Source organism: Apis mellifera, linkage group LG10 (genome assembly GCF_003254395.2).
Source record: "Apis mellifera strain DH4 linkage group LG10, Amel_HAv3.1, whole genome shotgun sequence".
Taxonomy (NCBI): domain Eukaryota; kingdom Metazoa; phylum Arthropoda; class Insecta; order Hymenoptera; family Apidae; genus Apis; species Apis mellifera.
Window position 1 is genome coordinate 2,483,040 of NC_037647.1, and position 21,874 is coordinate 2,504,913.

Genomic DNA, 21,874 nt, shown 5'->3' on the forward strand with positions numbered 1-21,874 from the left:
AATAAACTTTATTTAATGCATGATAGGCACAGAGGGAGCGAGTTGGCTGCAGCAGCTATAAGGAATTGCAATTAAGGAAAGGCTCTCGTATATATGGCTCGTGTATGTACCAGGAATACGCCGAATGTTTATTACCTATCAATCATCGTGTAACTAAAGATTTCTCGGATGTATCCGCCGGCCATTAAAGTCGTGGAAAAAGATTCGCGATAAATAATTATTTCGAACGGATACTATAATGAAATAGATAATCCTAATCTTCATCGATTTCGAATGAAACGTCCGTTCTCGTTAATACGGATCTGCGAAAGTATAAAAAAAAGAATCCAAAGCTATAAATAGCCTTTTCCTCTGCAAATAAACGGACGAGGCATCGCGAATACCATCGTTATATAATTTCCTCGGATATCAGCTTGGAACTGTAATTACTAAAACTTCATAACTATCCAATAATATGACAATAACAGGGATCTTTAATTAATCTAATCAACCAAGTTGGAATAACGAGGCAAAATCTTGATTGATATTCCCAACCGATACGCGTACATCTATTTCCATAAATCCATCCAGCTCGTCCAATCGGATTCATACCCTTTCCCCTTCGACTCTTCTTCAGAGTACTTACCAATACATTTTCCTCTGAAGCAGCACAGGAATGGCGGAGCTTCATCTATGAAACAGCTTGCTGCTACAGATGGCCTTTGCAGCCTAAGAAGACGAGGCAAAGCGCGAGCCCTCGAGCCTTTTCACGCGATTTCCTGACGCATCCTCTCTTTGAGAGCACCGTGCCTCGTTCACCATGAGTTATGATCACCTGGCGTCGACAAATTGGCCCCGCGCGCCGATCAGAGAATATATAGAAATCCTTGCACGAGAGAGAGAGAGAGAGAGAGAGAGAGAGAGAGAGAGAGAGAGAACGCGTTGCTGAGACGAATCAAGAGGAGGAGGAGGAGGAGGGCTCTCGTGTCCTGGAATGATTTCTCATTTAGCTTTTAGAGAACGTACCTTTGATTCTCTCGAGCCAAGTATTATCCCTCCCCTGATGGCTCGTCGATGGCTCATCGTCGCGAGGAATGGAATTTAGTTTCAATTACGGTTTGTTACCTCGAGTGACATTGTATTTTGACAAGATATGGGAGGGAAGCAACCCTTTCGCCGCGTCACGCTGCATAAATTCGAATTATAATTCTTGATTTTATAATTATTTATAGGAGTCTTTGAAGATAGTCTTTTTTAATCTATATTTTGTTCGTTATTTTTTAATTCAGTTTAATTCATTCGTTTCTTTTTTTGTTGGGATAAAAATTACAGTTTCTGGAAAGTTTATGGCTAATAATGAATATAATATAATCCCACGTGTATTGGAAAGAAAAAATAATTGGAAAGATAATTTATGGCAAATTCAAATCGTTAATGTTTAATGATATCAAGATTCCGCTGCAAGTCGTTTCGATATAAATTGAATTGGGCTATGATTTAATGTGCTAATTATAATGCTAATTATCCCACGGGAATATATGTGATAGAAACTGTGAAACTATCAATCAACTCGTTATTATTGCAATAATAGCTGGTATCCGAACATTTACCACGATTTCCATACAGAATTATTGGTATGGCTCCCATTGTTTCGTTGGGAATAATGGTGGAGTACTCGATTAACGAGAATTAACGTTTGGAATATTCATTGGGAGGGGGGAAGGAAGAAAATTTTCCAGCGTGGAAAGAATTATTTATATATCCCTAATGGAAAATTTGTCTTTTCTAATTTAATATCTCGCGTTTATTGGTTTTTTTTTCTTTCTTTTTTTTTTTTTTAAATCTTAATTTCATACGTGACCAAGGACGCCCGCATTTATCAGCGCCGTTATGAGCGTGTGACTCAGTGGAGAAAGGATCTGTTGACAGGCTGGACAGCTTAATTGGTTAAAGCAGTCAGGCACGGGTGAAAGAAAAATTCGAGTTCGAATCCCTGCTCGGAAATCCAATTGGTCGGAGAAGGCCTTCTCTTCTTCTTCTTTTTCTTCTTTTTATACCTAACATTCTTTCGACGTTTGTTTTCGTACGTGACCTATCAACCGCTTAAAAAAATTGGTCGTGACTGGGGAAAAAAAATTTATACGAGCCTTTTTATCACTTTTGTATTCTTAATTTATCTTTCGGATATACTTTATCGCTTTCATTAAAAATTCTGATAGGAATCAAGTATATTTGACATTTTTATACTTCTATATGAATATTAATGTGTAATAATAATAAAAAGAAAAAAAAAGGAGAAAGAAATACTAATTTTTGAAATATCTTCAATAATAATCCCAAAGGAAGGAATAAAAATTCAGGATATTCAAAGATTTTTTTGTATAGAATTCTTCAAAAAATTTCTACACGATGAGAATCCATTTTTGAAAGTATATAATACTTTATAATCTATAAATTATACTATACTAGAAATTCATTGAACCGATACATATATTATCCCCTAAATTTGCTTCCTACTTTCCTTATTATTAACGATTTTATTAATATTCAACAGAATCCACGTTTTGGAGATCCTTGCAGTTGATTAAATGTTACATCACGCAATAACCAATCAAATATATATCAAAAAGAACGAGGAACCAACCTCTTGATAAAGCAATTCTTCGAGAAAGATTAGACCAGACGAGGGCTACCATCTCTCGAAACCCTTTCTAAATAAAAAAAAAAAGAGAGAAAAAAATCCCTCCCTCGCAATCAGAGGAGACGTCCCAAGAAAAATTCCCTCGGAAATATTCTCGTCCCGCCCACATCCCAGGAAAGAAGAAAGCCAGAAGAGAGGAAGAAGCAGGGCGCGGGATTTGCATGCGAGAGAAATAAATCATAAGGCAAACAACGCCGCCGCCAAACGCAAAAAGGGAGGGGAGGTCTTTAAAACTGATTCATTACACGAAACATCCCCCTTGGCCTTCGTTTCCTCCGGTGGAGAACGTTATTCCCGCGAAAATGTTCTTTAATAGGGAATTATAACCTCGAGAGAAAGAGAGAGAGGAAAGCATCGTCTTCATTTCTCGAGAAAAAGTGATGGTGGTGGTGAATGGTGGCGCGTGGTAAGTCACGTAGAGGGAAGGAGCGGCAAGGTGAGGCCGGAATAATAAGCGAAGCTCGTTCCCAAGCCGGGTATCGCGTTCGAAAACGCGATAATTTCCAGTCGTGGGCCAGCCTGGACGCGTCAATAAGCTCTGCACGTTGTTGTTGGACGATTAACGATCGATCGATCGAATCGCGCGTGACCGTGTTCCGGTATAAGGAGAGCCGAGTGTGGTATCCGTTTGCCCGGATGAATTACGATGCTTCGGCCACGTGGCGATTAATAATCGAAAAGGTGTCCGTCTTTTATCTTCCGTCTGCGAACGATGCATTGTATTATTTATTTGTGTATGAGTGATAGTTAAGATTGGTACAGAAGATGGCCACGTTTAATTGAGTCGCTTGTAGTTGCTTGGAAATGGATTCTTGATTCATTTGAGAATATTAAAGTATTAAAATCATGAGTTGATCGTTTAAAATTAACTATCACGTGTTGATAAATCTTTTTTAGATTCGTGCAATAAAACAAAGGATATTTTACGTGTGTTGTGTGGTGGCTAAAGTTAAAAATGCGACGATTATGTTGATCGATACAAGGTGATTATATCGCGAAAATACCGATTAAATTCGACCATTGAGACGTTGCGAGTCGACGGTTATGAATATCGAATTCTCATTCCACTCGGTTGATCTTTTCTCCGTTGAGAATGCTGCCATGAAAGGGGTGGAGACGCGCTCTTTATACGTTTCTTGTTCATTAAAAGCGGCATTGGGTGAGTGCCGCGCATTCGTTTCGAGACGACGACGATCGACTAGCCACTTGCGGATTGCAACATTTAAAAAAAACTAGAGCTTTTAAGGATCCTCGATTCTCGAGGTCTTCTCCCTCCAGTCTCTCGTCCTTTCGTTTGAATACCATTGTTCATGACGAAAGAATGGTTTTAAAAACCGCCAACTATAATCTTTCCTCCTTTCGTTTGAAATTTATCTATCGACGGAAGATGTTGCCCAAGAATAATATTTACGTCGTTAACAGTTTAGCGATATTGCAGAATCGTGTGCATATGGATTATAAAATTTTTAATCCTTAATACATAATTTTTACTTTATAAACTCCTTAAGAATCTACACACTTTGAATATTTAAATTTATTCTTAAGAGCGAGCATTTGTACAACATTTACGCAATCGTCTCAATGCCCCACTTTTAATCTTTGATAGCCAATATAAATTTTACGAATCGCGTTACGTATAAAAGTATAAAATTCAACGCATAAAATAAAACTATATATCCTCCCGATATATAGCTTATAAATCTTCTCTTCAAATATACTCGTAAAGTGAGTAAAGCCAAATAATTGCTCGAGGAGTATTTTTGTCTTCTATTATCTGTTGCAAAAGTTAAAATAGCGACTAATAAAGTGTTCCAGGCCATTCATTCACCGCTCGGTTCCATAAGCAATGCACGACGATTATTCACAGGCAATCAGTCGGCGTATAAACCAGCCTTTAAAACGTCGAACCGGAAGTCGAAAGCGGGAGAGAAAAGAACACATATCCCGTCCCGGCTAGACAGCCCTTTCTCTCCTCCCTCCTTTTCGATCCTTCTGTTCTTTCTCAATCCTTTCCATTCAGGAGACAGGTCTTTTCCACGTCGGTTCAGGACCGCGTTCGTTCTCTTCTCGATCCTTTCCTCGCGCGTGTCAATCCACATCCCGGCCACGAGCCACACACGTAGCCGAGATGAGAGCGAGAAGAAGAAGGAGGAGAAGGAGAATCGTTCCTCGCAAGAAGATGCAACAGTGGCGGGTTTTAGGTCTTATAAATAGCGGCGCGTGCTTTGGGGTGCTAGCAGTTAACAAACGGTAAAACTAACACCGCCTCCTACAATAACATTTCGCTCCGGTCACGTGTTTTCCGCGGCTCCGACTATTATAAGATCCACCGACTGTCGTGGCTGCTGCCTGCTGCTACTGCAGCAGCACACTCCCTCCGTGACTTTTCGTTGCGCGTTAACCTTTCTTACTACGTACTATCGTCGTATATTCGCTCCCCTCTTCGTTTCCTTCAATTTTCCATCTCTCTTCTTTTCGTTTCTTTTCCTCGCGAAAGACATGCACGGCGTACCAATCGAGACGAGTTCCTCCCTATTCTGCACGAGTGTGCGTATCTCTCGGTTTGGGATCCTCGAGCGAAGGATCTCTAGCCTCTTTGGACGTTGATTTATGCGGCAGCCACCTGAACCCCGCGCCCTTCGTGTTCGTTAGGGTCGCAGACAGCCCCGCGTCTTTCGGCGGCCTCTTAACGAATCGAGATTCGGCGAGTGGTTATGCAAATACGAAGGACGGCTGATCGTCTCTAGATTCGCGTTATATAATGTTATGCTAGTTCGATGCTTTTTTTCTTCTTCTTTAAAAAAAAGAAGGAACGGCGAGAAGAACCACTTCGTTCTCGAGTTTAATTAGGACCACCGTAAAGGGATTGAACACGTTTTTGTTGTTGCATCCTGTTCGAGCTGGGAAAGGATTTTATTGGAGAAGTGATGGCTGATTATGGGGCGAGATAGATGATACGGGGAAAAGGATTTGTTTTAAAAATAATCTGTACATGCATATGAATTTCTAAATCAAAAAGATCGCTGTTGTCGAATAAGTTTTTAAATCTTTCTTCGTGAATCCATTCGAAGAATCGAACGGACGTCACAAGCTCTTCTTTTTTAAAGCATAACTGGAACTTTTATCAGTACGCTCCAGTTATGAATTGGGTAATAATAATAGCATTCGAAGAAACACGATTGCAAGAAAATTGAAAGATAACATTAACGTTCATCCATTATTCTAATTGATACGCATACATTGTATCGTACACCATTTCACGTTTGACCAGATATCCGTGACACATATATTAGCGACAAACTTGGAGATAACATAGAGAATTACCTGCGTTTGAAACATTTCACATTATTCCGTACGTTGACCCAACGAGAATCATTTATGCTTCTTATTTAAACCGTGTTGCTTTTTTTAAATACGAGAAATACAAAGGAATCCAAAAGGGGATTGTTAAAAAGTCGAAAGAAACGTCTTTCATTTCCAACTAACGAGAGATAACAATTTTTCGTTGCAGGCCGGAGTAATGCGAGGCACAGAGAAGTAAGGGGCAAGCAATCAAGGAAAATGGGACTCGTTCGACGGACGAAGCTGCTTCCCAGCCGAACGATGGCTCCCCTGTTATCACTGCTGGTGCTCGCAGTATTGCCAAATGCGCGATTAGAATCGGCGATCAATCCGGTGAGCAACGTGGGCTCGGTATCGAGCGGTTCCTCGTCGTCCTCCTCCTCCTCCTCCTCCTCCTCGTCGTCGTCGATGGTGGGCGGCGTACCTGGCAGTGGCTCGTCTTCCGGCAGCATGGCAGGGTCCGGCAACAGCGTGGTCGGGGGCGGTGGGAGCAGCGGCGTTGGACACTCGTCCCTTGGCGGCGGCGGGGCGGGAGTGAATGGGAACGGGCGTTGCGAGGAGATCACGATCCCGATGTGTCGCGGGATCGGGTACAACCTGACGGCGATGCCCAACGAATTGAATCACGACAATCAGGAAGAAGCCGGGCTCGAGGTGCACCAATTCTGGCCGCTGGTCGAGATCAAATGTTCCCCCGACCTCAAGTTCTTCCTGTGCTCCATGTACACGCCGATATGCCTGCCGGAATACACGAAACCGCTGCCGGCTTGCAGAAGCGTGTGCGAGAGGGCGAGGGCCGGTTGCGCGCCGTTGATGCAGCAGTACGGTTTCTCGTGGCCGGAGAGGATGGCGTGCGAGAGATTGCCGGCCCACGGTGACCCGGAGAATTTGTGCATGGAGCAGGACAATCATACGAGCAGCACCGGGCACGGAGGATCCGGGAACGGAGGAGCGGCGAGCAGCGCGCCTTTGCCCGCGGCACAACCGCGCCCGACCAGGCCGTCCAAGACGACCCAACCGCCGCGGTGCAGGCCAGGGAAAAATCAAAAAAACTGCCAGCATCCCCCGGGGGAACGGGCGAGGGATTGCGTGTGCCGGTGCAGGCCACCCCTCGTACCCCTGGGGGCGGGGGGCACGGTCATTCCGGGACCGATAAGCGGCAGCAGCACCGGAAGCATAGGCAGCGGGGCTGGGCTGGCAGGCATGGCCGTAAGTGGGGTCATACCGGCGCCCCCGATAAGCATCGCCAGGAACATCATTCAGGACATTGCAGGAGTACCGAATTGCGCGCTCCCGTGCCACGGGGCGTTCCTCACCTCCGAAGAACGAGGGTTCGCGGCCGTGTGGCTGGCTCTGTGGAGCGGCCTGTGCGCCGCAAGCACCCTCGTGACCGTCACCACGTTTCTGATCGACACCCAGCGCTTCAAGTATCCTGAGAGACCGATAGTGTTCCTGTCGGCCTGCTACTTCGCCGTCTCGATCGGCTACCTGTCGAGGAGCGTGTTCGGCCACGAGGAGATCGCCTGCGACGGATCGGCGCTCAAGTCGAGGGCCCAGGGACCGGAAGCTTGCGTGGCCGTCTTCCTCATGATCTATTTCTTCGGAATGGCGTCCTCGGTGTGGTGGGTGATCCTGGCGTTCACGTGGTTCCTGGCGGCGGGTCTGAAGTGGGGGAACGAGGCGATCGCCTCGTACTCGCAATACTTCCATCTGGCGGCGTGGCTAGCGCCGGCGGTCCAAACGTTCTCGGCGTACCTGGCCGGGGGGGTAGCGGGGGATCCGGTGGCAGGGGTCTGCACGGTGGCCCCGGACGGGGTGCGATCGTTCATTCTGGTTCCGTTGTTCGTGTACCTGCTGTTGGGAACGAGCTTCCTTCTGGCGGGTTTCGTGAGCCTGTTCAGAATTCGTTCGGTGATAAAACGTCAACCGGGGGCGAAGGCGGACAAATTGGAGAAACTGATGATAAGAATTGGCGTGTTCAGCGTTCTGTACACCCTACCAGCCGGGGTGGTGTTGGCCTGCCACATGTACGAGACGTCGTTAAGAAACGAGTGGCTCGACTCGCTGGCGTGCCCCTGTCGGCCAAGGGCAAGACCCCTCTACTCCGTCCTGATGCTCAAGTACTTTATGGCGCTCGCGGTGGGTATCACGTCAGGCGTGTGGATATGGAGCGGCAAGACCGTCGACTCGTGGAAACGTCTGTGGAGGCGCTTGTTCAGCGGCGGAGGCGGCGGAGGCGGTCACGGAGGCGGTGGGGCAGGTATGGTGGCAGGCGTGACAGGCGTCAGCGGAGGTATCGGCAGCACCAGCATCAAGGGCGTAGTAGGGCGTGTAGGAGTGCCGTATCCACCGGCCCCGGGGCCTGGAAGCGCTCTACTCCCCCCGGGCAGCGTGGCCAGCGCGTCCCAACATCACCTCCATCATCACGTCCTCAAACAACCCCCCCTGTCGCACGTATGACGTCACCAGTCGGCGGGAGGCGACATGAACACCGCGGGCTGCGACCAGCAGCAGCAGCAACAGCAATCGGTGCAACAAGAGAGGCCTTCCGCCCTTAGTAACTACGGGCCCATTTAGCCCTTCGCCTCGGCCTCGCGCAGGCACACGCCGCACACAGCGCCCCATACGGCGCCACACACGCCACACTCGGCGGCCACGATATACTCGAGGAGGTCGTTGGCATCGACCACGGGCCCCCTCACGCCAGCGCACGGACTCGCGCCTTCGTACACCCAGGCGACCGAAGTATGAATCGATCTCTGATAACGAGTTTATTCATCGTTGTTACGACGTTGAAACAAAGGTAGGGAGGAAAGGGATCGGGTAAAAAGGGATTCGTGCGTTTCTCGGTACCTCCGCGGTGTGGCTGTTTTTACGACGCGTGTCGAACAACCTCGTCGACTCGCGACGGTGCTTCTCGATTACCCAATATACGTATTAGCCCGTACGTGTCTTTTCCGTGGGTCTCGAATCGTCTCTTTTGTAGTTTTTACATCATTTTCTAACCTGTGTTTATTTGTAGATTAACGGGGGATATATAATCTTGTACCGATTCGAAGGAAATTTTTCTATATATATATATATAATTGGAACGTGATTCGAATTGAAGCGCGAAAATATCAACGTATCAAAGTTCAAAGCGTCGACACTAGAGGGCTACGATTCGGAAAATGGCGCTCGAGACCGGCTGGTGTAGTGAGATTGTGATGTAAGTGCGTGGATTGAATGTATAGTGTAATGAGTGAGTGAATCGCGCAAATGGAACAGTGTGCAAGAAAATTCTCTCTTATTCGTATCTATCTGTAATCTTTCTTACTTATATACCGTAGCGGAACTCGTAAAGTCCGCATGTCCGTCTAACGTGTATCGTCTCGTCTATTTATCTAACCTAGCCATAACAGAAGTATAGGTGTAAAACACGGACTTTCTATAGATGTCGTTACTTAAAGGTTACGGCGGTGGTCCGGCATTCCAAAGTGCGTGTTTTTTTGTAATTTCATACAAATTTTTTTAGTCAGAGCGAGCAAATGTCGGTTTGTAAGAGAAGGAAGGATCGACTGATCATCTCGAGCGATGAAAGTACTCGTAACCATGAATACAGGCTCACCGCCGTCGATCGTATGAAGTGCGACGAGCAAGTGTATAGCGCAGACGTATAAGGGAAAGAAGAAAAATGTGGAGAATGAAGGTAACTGTAAATATTATTCTTAGATTTTAGATAAAAATGCTGTAAATATAAAAGAGAAGTGGAACAGAAACGATCATCAAAAAACGATTTATCGGTCGACACGAGTGTACAGACGCGAGCATTGCGCAGTCGCGGTAATGGCGCGTTCCTTTTTACGCATATATTGTAATTCGTAGTCCGTGGAGCTTTGATATTCGTTTAGTATCTTTCGAAGAAAATCTTTCGTCGATGAAAGACACGATGTAAAAATGTGAAGAAATCGTGTCGAAAACTTGGTGCAATGAGTAATGCGTATCAAATAACAATACCGTAAAAAAAAGCTTCGAAGGAGCCGCTAGTCTTGCCGCGGGCGAAGGAACGCGTCAATCGTGAATGCGTCGAGAAGAGAGAAAATAAAAACGTGTGCTTACGGTATGTATACATACGTTAAAACATGATTTCGGATGCCGAACATGTCTTTTTTACCGCCGAACGAAAGCCCCCCCTTAACCTTTATCCGTTATATATATATACATATATCATATATATGTATATAATATATGTATATATATATATGTACACGCGTCCTGAACGTAGCTGACAAAAAAAAAACACAGAGATTCCGAATAAGATTTGTTTTATATTTCGCATGGTTTTCTGTCTTTAATCGAGACTTGAATCATGCATATACGCACAGAGACATATACAGACCTACATACAGATTCACATATACTATCGATACACGCAAATACACTGTCATACATGCTCGCACATCGTCGTAGAGAAAAGAACGTGAAAAAGTTCTATATATTCCGAGATTAAATTATAGGTAAAACGAGGGAAAAAATTAAGACAAATTAAGACATACACACCTCAAGTGTTTTTTTATATCCGCGCAATAGACAAGTAGCTGTTGACAGAATGCGAAATCGAATAAATAAATAAATCGTTAAGTACATAAATATATATATGTATATATACATATACATATACGATCGTGGAAGCATATACGAGATTTCATTACGAAGACGTGCGTGCTTCTGCGATGCGATATCATCGATATTTCACAATTTTTCTAATCGTTGGAGGAAAAAGGGGAGGACTAGAAAGAGAAATACAATTCCCGAGACCGCATCTCGTGTTTCATTTCTATTCTGTTCCTTTTCACGGGACATTTCAAAAGTGTGACTGTGTGAGATGAAGAATTCTTTCAACACTAGCAAGAGTGAAACATCTCGGTTATGTACTTTTTCTATTTCCACTTCGATGCTTGCCTTTTTTAACAGTTGTTGGAATTTTGCGATCGACCCGCGAGATGTCTCGTGAGTGGTGCAGGTGGGAACGTGAGTGCACGCGGAAAAAAAACAAGAAAGATATGTGTATAAGAAATGAAAAGGAACGGAAAGAAACAAAAGGACTGAAAAACGATAACTGCCTCAAGCAACTTAAAAAAAAAAAAAAATAATAATAATAATAAAATCACAATCCGTATCGCAATCCGAACGGGTTACCCCTGCCAAACGAAAACGTACACGTGTAATGTTGTAAAGTAGTGAGAGTAAAGAACCTTTAGTGTCACATATCACGCCAAGCTGTTACGAGCGAAAACGGACAATGTCGCGTTCGTGAACGATCAGTGACGTTGGAAAGAGTGAGAAAGAATAATGCGATGGAATGGGATGAAATGAGATTGTTGTGATGGTAGTAGTGGGAAGAGAGGAAAAAAGGCGGGAGAACGAGACAGAGGGGAAAGAAAAAGTGAAAGAGTGCGCTGCTATCGCAATGGCAGAACGATTGATGCGACGAAAAGAACGAACGCGACGTTAGAAAAACGAGAGAAAGGAGTTTATAACGAGTATTTGTAAGCCACTTTTTGTCACGATGATTGTCAATAAAATGGAAAATACTGTGTGTAACGAGTGTGTTCCGGAATTTCATCCATCAAATTGGTTCACGAGGTATGATTCTTTTATCTTTTTTTTTTATTCTTCTTCAAATTTTTATAGCAAGGAAAAGATTATATTTGGAATTTCGAAATAGTCGTATCTCCCTCTATTTTTCTTTTGTACGTTTTCCTCGCTCAGCTTTTATATTCTTTTTTGTCGAAAATATATGAATTCTCTTGTTTGATTCGATTCTACGTTCGACCGCCATTTTTGTACAAGTTTTTTATGTTGCCATAGTAATTAACCGACGACCGATGATCATATCGTTATACATATGCATATATTGAAATCAAAATTGTATACGATTTTTAATATACTTTATTATTATTTAAGTTCCTTGCGTTCATTGCTTGGGTAACCTCAAATTGTTTCCTCAATCCTCTCAATTGTTCTTGATTCTTCTCTTTAATATTTAATCTTTTAGTAATTTTTTTTACATAAATTCAAATTGTAAATTCAATTTACAATGTATGAAAGAAGGTAAGTTAATAATAATAAATTAATTGACATATTTAGCAGAATTTATATTATTTAGTGAAATTAATGAAAAATAAATACATTGCAGGTAATCATTAGAAAAACAACATAGAATTGAATGTTTTTACAATAGATAGGCATCAAAAATAATTCTATCATTTCTTTCAAGTATCAATTTAAAATAGATTCTCCTTTTTTTTTTGTTTTTTTTTTAAATTTTAAAATCTTAGAAGATATTTATGTTTCAATTGGAAGGATACTTGAGTCATAATTATTTGACGTAAAAATCTTGTTGAGTAAATATTTCGTCCTTTAAATCATGGTTGAATATAAACAGGGGTTCCGGAGACGTGCACTTCAGTGTATAAAACAAAAAAGGCCCCTCCTGTTTAAGAGATCTGAACAAGTGGCTACATTCTTCAGTCTGACAGTGAAACAAAGTATACCCGACCAGAGGATGATGCCATAGAAAGAATTCAAATTCAAATGATAGTTGTACATGTTTACCTTTATAACATGTATATATATTAATATTTATTTAAATTGCGTTTGAATTTTTCATTTACTTTTAATAACTGAATTTTTATATAATCAATTATTCCATTTCATAGTTTTTTTTTAATATTTAAAGTAAAATATCTAGTAGTAGTTTGTAGTTTTATAATTTCAAACCCAATTTATTCAACACAAGTATAAGTGTTACATGGTATCAATAAATTAATTAAAATAATCTTAAAAATAAGATCTTAAAATCTCTTTAATTCTTTTTGAAATAATAATAAAGTATCTTTATCGAATCTATTTTAAAAAATCATACTTGCTTATCATTCAAAAAAACATTACAGAGATCCATTCTCTATTCCACTCTAGCAAAAAGTGGCAAACGGTATAAGCTGCACTATCGACTTTTCATCGTATCATTCAATTAGAGTACGTCAGACATAGACATAAATCTTCTGTCTGAAGAAGTTCCTCTCTTAGACCTTTTTTTGCCATCAATCCAATAAAACAAGTCCATATTCAATATCACGTAGCAAGTGGTTCACATGTCTGTATATCCCTTTCTGGAACATAGCAGAGAATAAAGACATTTCTCGAGATAAATAATGGGATCAAGTTCAATATGTACTTATAAATCTAGATTGAATTCAATGCAAAATTCATTTCAAAACGTCGTTTAAGAATTTGATTCACAATACAGTGAAAATATATGTAATATATATATATGCATAATATTTTTAAAGATATCAAAAAGAAAAATAATATCCTTTGACAAGAGAAATGTATAGTTAAATCATATAATAGATAATTATTAAAATATATAAAGAATTTCTAATAAATTAAAATTTCTAATCCATTCGATCAATATATGATTTTATTTCTTGTAATTTCTTCATTTCATTCACAAACAGATTCGTATCGTTCAGATTTGAATTTGTTTAAAGACACCACCCCTTTTTTCGGAATATATTTATAAAAAAAATTAAAATCCAGTTTATCAAGCGTTCAAACCACTTGCTACGTAAGCGATAAATCGATGTTACTTTGTATATCGTTATATTTCGTCGAGATAAGTATAGACGCCGGTCTATAGATTGTTTATAACACCCCCAATTCCCGGTCGGGCTGCTGGAAATGAAAGTAAACGCAGACGGGTCGTCTCCAAGAGTGGCTATTTACACGACGACATTACGAATCGGCACGGTGAAAATCGTCGTTTAACTCGGAACCTAAGTAAACCCACCCTCGCTCCCCGTGAGTCATTGCCAACGTCACTCTGCACCGGGGACAAACACACCCTTAGCCGTCGAATTTATTGGCCAACGGTGCAACAGTAGTATCGCCGTCATAAACAAACCGTATTAACAAGCCGGACATTTACCGCCCTCGGTGCATTTCAAAGATACGGATCTCCGTTAGTCATTCACTCGTTAAGTGGCCATGCCGTTGCGTTGATTTCCTTAATTGCGATGTGCCTTCCACGGCGAGAGAATTGTCGCGCGACCGAGCCATCTTGTCGGTGATTCGCGTGTCGTCCGAACGTTCACCGTGTCGCCATCCTTTGCCTAATTAGGGCGCGTTTGTCGCGTACAGTTGCAGATGAGAGGGTAATTTGGTTAAGCTGTTTGTTGGCCGTTGATGGCCTTGGTTTAGAATTTATGCGCGGCGTTGAGGGTGGATTGGTCACTTGGCTGGAATGTTGGAATAATAGTGATTAATTAAGGATCTGTTTGTATCTTGTAACTGTTCTGATTCATTTCTCAATCAGGATTTTGACGCGAAATTAGGATAAACGAATGTGTAGATCATGAAGGATTTTGTTTTAACAAAATTCTGCTTACTAATTGCAGAAATTAGTCCATCCATTTCTTTGTAATTTGTAACTTTAGTTTTGTTCGATTTTAGTTTTTATTAAATTAAACTAAATCATCAGAATTAATCGTGAAATGAAAGATTGATCAATTTTTTTAAATATTTATACATATATATATATGTATGTATAAATATAAAAATAGTGTAATTTAAACGTAGAAGTTTAACATATACAAGTAGAAAATCCATACATAAATTGATTGTTTAAATAATAAGATAATTTATTTTTTCAGGTTAAAAAATTGAACGAGGGATTGATAATTAAAAATATTATAATATTTGTCGTCTATAATATTTAAAGTTTAAAGTTTTCACGTAGTCACACACGTGTAAAGTCGTAATTGTTTACATACGGAGGAAACAAACGAGTGATATATTGTTCTATGAATGTCAACACATTCGACACATCGTCGAATTTACGAAAATAGACGCTCGTACTCCATTATTTACTAGAGCGACGAGGAACGAGGACGATTTACGAGCAGATTTGCCGAAAGGTCGAACCGATCAGTTCACTAACGCTCGTCTCAGTGATCGGTGGCGATTAATTACGCTTAAGAAAACTAATTTACGGGGGCAGAAATGGTATCCGACGACACCCTCGCTGTTTGTCGAGAGCGAACATTTTCCATACGGCGTAGAAAAAACCTTGAATATTCTTCCAATCCCTTCCGTCCTGTCTAACATTAGATTGTATCGAGGTATGCACGCATTTCCTATTTTTCCTCAACTGCGTTCTAAATTTAGTTATCAATTATCGTTATTGGAAAAGTAGATTTATTTTTTAGTTTATTCTTGTATCTTAATTATTAACGTTGAATTATAGGAAATTTTAATTGTTCTGTTTTCTTATTCCAAATTCCTTTTTTTGGTTATCTTAGTTTTATTAGTTATATTAGTTTGTTATTGGAAAAGTAGATTTTTTAGTTTATTCTTATATTTTAATTATTAACATTGAATTATAGGAAATCTTAATTGTTCTGTCTTCTTATTCCAAATTCCTTTTTTTGGTTACCTTATTATATTTGTTATTGGAAAAGTAGATTTTTTAGTTTATTCTTATATCTTAATTATTAACGTTGAATTATAAGAAATCTTAATTGTCCGGTTTTCTTATACTAAATTCCTTTTTTTGATTATCTTAGTTTTATTAGTTATATTAGTTTGTTATTGGAAAAGTAGATTTATTTTTTAGTTTATTCTTATATCTTAATTATTAACGTTGAATTATAGGAAATCTTAATTGTTCTGTTTTCTTATTCCAAATTCATTTTCTTAATTATCTTAGTTTTATTAGTTACATTAGTTTGTTATTGGAAAAGTAGATTTATTTTTTAGCTTATTCTTATATTTTAATTATTAATATTGAATTATAGGAAATCTTAATTGTTCTGTTTTCTTATTCCAAATTCCTCTTTTTGGTTATCTTAATTTTTTAGTTATATTAGTTTATTATTAGAAAAATAGATTTAGTTTTTAGTTTATCCTTATATCTTAATTGTTAACGTTGAATTATAGGAAATCTTAATTGTTCTGATTTCTTATTCCAAATTCCTTTTTTTGGTTATCTTAGTTTTATTATTATTAATTATATTAGTTATATTAGTTTATTATTAGAAAAGTAGATTTATTTTTTAGTTTATTCTTATATCTTAATTATTAACATTGAATTATAGGAAATCTTAATTGTTCTATTTTCTTATTCCAAATTCCTTTTTTTGGTTATCTTAATTTTATTAATTATATTAGTTTATTATTAGAAAAATAGATTTATTTTTTACCTTATTCTTATATTTTAATTATTAATATTGAATTATAGGAAATCTTAATTGTTTTGTTTTCTTATTCCAAATTCCTCCTTTTCGTTATCTTAATTTTATTAGTTACATTAGTTTATTATTAAAAAAATAGATTTATTTTTTAGTTTATTCTTATATCTTAATTGTTAACGTTGAATTATAGGAAATCTTAATTGTTCTGTTTTCTTATTCCAAATTCCTTTTTTTGATTATCTTAGTTTTATTAGTTATATTAGTTTGTTATTAGAAAAGTAGATTTTTTTAGTTTATTCTTATATTTTAATTATTAACATTGAATTATAGAAAATCTTAATTGTTCTGTTTTCTTATTTCAAATTCCTTTTTTTGGTTATCTTAGTTTTATTAATTATATTAGTTTATTGAAAAAGTAGATTTATTTTTTAAATTATTTTTATATCTTAATTATTAATATTGAATTATAGGAAATCTTAATTGTTCTGTTTTCTTATTCGAAATTCCTTTTTTTTATTATCTTAATTTTATTAGTTATATTAGTTTATTATTAGAAAAATAGATTTAGTTTTTAGTTTATCCTTATATCTTAATTGTAACGTTGAATTATAGGAAATCTTAATTGTTCTGTTTTCTTATTCCAAATTCCTTTTTTTTATTATCTTAGTTTTATTAATTATATTAGTTTATTATTAGAAAAATAGATTTATTTTTTACCTTATTCTTATATTTTAATTATTAATATTGAATTATAGGAAATCTTAATTGTTCTATTTTCTTATTCCAAATTCCTTTTTTTGGTTATCTTAATTTTATTAATTATATTAGTTTATTATTAGAAAAATAGATTTATTTTTTACCTTATTCTTATATTTTAATTATTAATATTGAATTATAGGAAATCTTAATTGTTCTGTTTTCTTATTCCAAATTCCTCTTTTTGATTATCTTAATTTTATTAGTTACATTAGTTTATTATTAAAAAAATAGATTTATTTTTTAGTTTATTGTTATATCTTAATTATTAATATTGAATTATAGGAAATCTTAATTGTTTTGTTTTCTTATTCCAAATTCCTCCTTTTCGTTATCTTAATTTTATTAGTTACATTAGTTTATTATTAAAAAAATAGATTTATTTTTTAGTTTATTCTTATATCTTAATTGTTAACGTTGAATTATAGGAAATCTTAATTGTTCTGTTTTCTTATTCCAAATTCCTTTTTTTGATTATCTTAGTTTTATTAGTTATATTAGTTTGTTATTAGAAAAGTAGATTTTTTTAGTTTATTCTTATATTTTAATTATTAACATTGAATTATAGAAAATCTTAATTGTTCTGTTTTCTTATTCCAAATTCCTTTTTTTGGGTTTTATCTTTTTATCTTAGTTTTATTAGTTATATTAATTTATTATTGGAAAAGTAGATTTATTTTTTAATTTATTCTTATATTTTAATTATTAACATTGAATTATAGGAAATCTTAATTGTTCTGTTTTCTTATTCCAAATTCATTTTCTTGATTATCTTAGTTTTATTAGTTATATTAGTTTGTTATTAGAAAAGTAGATTTTTTTAGTTTATTCTTATATTTTAATTATTAACATTGAATTATAGAAAATCTTAATTGTTCTGTTTTCTTATTTCAAATTCCTTTTTTTGGTTATCTTAGTTTTATTAGTTATATTAGTTTATTATTGGAAAAGTAGATTTATTTTTTAAATTATTTTTATATCTTAATTATTAACATTGAATTATAGGAAATCTTAATTGTTCTGTTTTCTTATTCGAAATTCCTTTTTTTTATTATCTTAGTTTTATTAGTTATATTAGTTTGTTATTAGGAAAGTAGATTTATTTTTTAGTTTATCCTTATATCTTAATTGTTAACATTGAATTATAGGAAATCTTAATTGTTTTGTTTTCTTATTCCAAATTCCTCTTTTTGGTTATCTTAATTTTATTAGTTACATTAGTTTATTATTAGAAAAATAGTTAACGTTGAATTATAGGAAATCTTAATTGTTCTGTTTTCTTATTCCAAATTCCTTTTTTGGTTATCTTTTATTAGTTTGTTATTGGAAAAATAGATTTATTTTTTAGTTTATTCTTATATTTTAATTATTAAAATTGAATTATAGAAAATCTTAATTGTTCTGTTTTCTTATTCCAAATTCCTTTTTTTGATTATCTTAGTTTTATTAGTTATATTAGTTTGTTATTGGAAAAGTAGTTTTATTTTTTAGTTTATTCTTATATTTTAATTATTAACATTGAATTATAGGAAATCTTAATTGTTCTGTTTTCTTATTCCAAATTCCTTTTTTTGGTTATCTTAGTTTTATTAGTTATATTAGTTTGTTATTGGAAAAGTAGATTTTTAGTTTGTTATTAGAAAAGTAGATTTTTTCAGTTTATTCTTATATTTTAATTATTAACATTGAATTATAGGAAATCTTAATTGTTCTGTTTTCTTATTCCAAATTCCTTTTTTTGGTTATCTTAGTTATATTAGTTATATTAGTTTGTTATTAGAAAAGTAGATTTATTTTTTAGTTTATTCTTATATTTTAATTATTAATGTTGAATTATAGGAAATCTTAATTGTTCTATTTTCTTATTCCAAATTCCTTTTTTGGTTATTTTATATTAGTTTGTTATTGGAAAAGTAGATTTATTTTTTAGTTTAGTATTATATCTTAATTATTAATGTTGAATTATAGGAAATCTTAATTGTTCTGTTTTTTTATTCCAGATTCCTTTTTTGGTTATCTTATATTAGTTTATCAAAATTTTAGGATAAATAACTACAGTTTCAAGATATCAGAGAATTTTTATTATATAGAAATTCTAAGGAAGTTTCAACGTTTGGTAGTTATTAGTTATAATTATTCGATTTTATATTATTAAAAATTTGTTTAATTTTTATCCAAACTTATTATTATCTTATTCTGAATTTCAGCTTCAAACTAAATTAGGAAATATGTGAGTGAATTTCGTTAGAATCGTTTTCAATTTAACAAATTGGATATCATTTAATATAGATATAATTTAAAAAAGGTAATATACAATTGCACGATTAATTATCTTTTATTTCTTCTCTTAATTATTTTGATAATTACTTATAAATTTTCAATTTAAAAAATAAACGAGAATGATATCAATATATTTAGATATTAAAGTTTTTATTATAAAATTTCATATAGGTGATAATGCTCGATTAAACGAATTTTCTTCACATTTATGGACATGAGTGGCGCGCGTATATGGACCTTGATGAAAAGAAAATTCAATTTACAGCCTCGTATCTTAATAAAGCGAGCTGGTAATTTATACAACGATAGATTATCGTCACGGTAACGATTAATCTCCCCTGAAATGAATGTGAGAGACGATCCCAACGTTGGGACGACCCTTGACACCGCGATAAGGGATGATCGTGTGGTTACGTTCATACGCATAAATTGCCTACACGCGCAAATATAATGAGCCTCGCGATAACGTTTAATCGGACTTGGAGTTGCTGCCTTTCACATCTCTATCTTGTTTTTGAGAGCACCGTGATGAAGTGCATTATGATAAAGGAATGAACAAGTGATTGTAAAAATTCAACTGGATGGAACTATTTAATTTTAAATATTTTGATAGGATCGATAGTCGTTTAATTAATTTATATTACACACTTGATTCTCATTTTTTTTTCCAGATATTTTTATTCTTCACAACGCTGCATACGTTCCAGTTCGTCCTATTTTTCTCAAGTTTAATCAGTTTGTATTGGTTGTTGCATATATAACATTATATTCTGATTAATGATTTTCGATTTTAATAGGATAATTTCGAAGGACATCTTCAAAATTCAAACCCTTAATTTTATAACACTTTGATCTCGCATAAAAATTCCAAATTTGATTACAATTCCAGTCACGTTTTTTTGGGACTCTAGAATCAAATACTCTAAAGATATTTCCCTAATTTCTTTTCAAAAATCGAGAATCTATCATCAGTTTTATCACATTAGTCTCGTACAAGGGGAAAATTTCCAATTTGTGGCTTCGTCACGATCCCAAACTATGCTCCTTGAAACTGGGATTCAAAACCGGAAATCGTTTTATCGTCCAATAAAGCGGATCGTTCCGGTGACCGTAAACGGTTCACCCTAAAATCGTTCCAGAGACGGATTTATCCACGCGGGGATGTCGTCGACTATACGCTGCATTCGTGAGCGCATCGCATCGAGCAGGACCGCGTATAATACACGGGACCGTAGGAGGAGAGGGATTTTCGAAGGCCCTCGACTCCATTCAAATTCGATTCCCTTGTACCGTTAATCCATCTTTGCGATGCCAACAGCTGCGTGCACAACGTTACACGCAGCTGATCATTAATTATTTGCGACCACGGATTAACGATTCGATTAACTCCTATCTCTGTTACTCTAGATTTCTATTCACTTGTTCCAAGATGAAACCAGGAGTGGATGTTCAGGGAAGATGAAGAGGGTTTTAAAGTTTTCAGGGTGTCAGGGAATAAATGTGGAGTAAGTGAGGATATTTAGGTAGGATGAGATTGATACTTGGATTATTTGATTTGATTTTGTGGAGGGAAAATAAAAAGGGAAAGAGATTAGAGTCTTAGTGTTCAATTGGTAAAACGAAAGGATATAGCGTTGAGGTATTTAAAATTCTTTGAAGCAAAAGATAATTCATTTTTGTTCATTCTATCAAAGGATATACTTTAGGTTGATAGTGCTTAAGAATAATTAACATATAGTCAATGCTTATTCTTTTGAATTCCAAAATATTTTATTATAGAAAAAATATTCCAAGTGTCCATTTCATCTATTGAAATTATTGAAACTTGAATTATTGCATCCACGGATTAACGAATGCGATTCTTATCTCTGTTATTCTAGATTTCTATTCACTTGTTCCAAGATGAAACCAGGAGTGGATATTCAGGGAAGATGAAGAGGGTTTTAGAGTTTTCAGGGTGTCAGGGAATAAGTGTAGAATAAGTGAGAATATTAGGTAGGATGAGATTGATACTTGGATGATTATTTGATTTTGTGGAGGGAAAATAAAAAGGGAAAGAGATTAGAGTCTTAGTGTTCAATTGCTAAAGCGAAAGAATATAGCATTGAGGTATTTAAAATTCTTTGAAGCAAAAGATAATTCATTTTTGTTCATCCTATCAAAGGATATACTTTGATAGTGCTTAAGAATAATTAACATATAGTCAATGCTTATTCTTTTGAATTCTTATAAAATATTTTATAAGAAGTATAGAAAAAATATTCCAAGTGTCCATTTCATCTAAGCGTGATTCCTGTCTCTAGATTTCTATTCACTTGGTCTAAGATGAAACCAGGAGTGGATATTCAGGGAAGTTGAAAAGGGTTTTAGAGTTTTCAGGGTGTCAGGGAATAAGTGAGGATATTAGGTAGTATGAGATTGATAGTTGGATGATTATTTGATTTTGTAGAGGGAAAATAAAAAGGGAAAGAGATTAGAATCGTAGTGCTCAATTGCAGAAGCAAAAGGATATATTTTAATATATAGCAGTTAGGATAATATAGTTAGAATTAAATAAATTAAAATGAATTAACTATAGAAA

The 21,874-nt window shown here is 36.2% G+C and overlaps 1 protein-coding gene and 1 long non-coding RNA gene across 6 annotated transcripts in view; both read left to right on the forward strand.

The window, feature by feature from the left end:
* LOC100576247 (frizzled 2) overlaps positions 1–11,967 on the forward strand; it is a 122,783-nt gene extending 110,816 nt beyond the window's left edge. For all 5 annotated transcript variants that reach the window (XM_006559228.2, XM_006559230.3, XM_006559227.3 and 2 more), the window contains one exon: positions 6,192–11,967. In XM_006559228.2, the coding sequence (XP_006559291.1) occupies positions 6,242–8,482 (2,241 nt within the window). In that variant the 5' untranslated portion in view covers positions 6,192–6,241 and the 3' untranslated portion in view covers positions 8,483–11,967. The remainder of the gene's footprint in view (positions 1–6,191) is intronic.
* A 2,755-nt stretch (positions 11,968–14,722) lies between these two features.
* On the forward strand, positions 14,723–19,293 carry LOC100576301. The gene is made up of 3 exons (XR_003305540.1): positions 14,723–15,186; positions 19,014–19,129; positions 19,221–19,293. It is a non-coding gene; the product is annotated as an uncharacterized LOC100576301 (long non-coding RNA).
* The last annotated feature ends 2,581 nt before the right edge of the window (positions 19,294–21,874 follow it).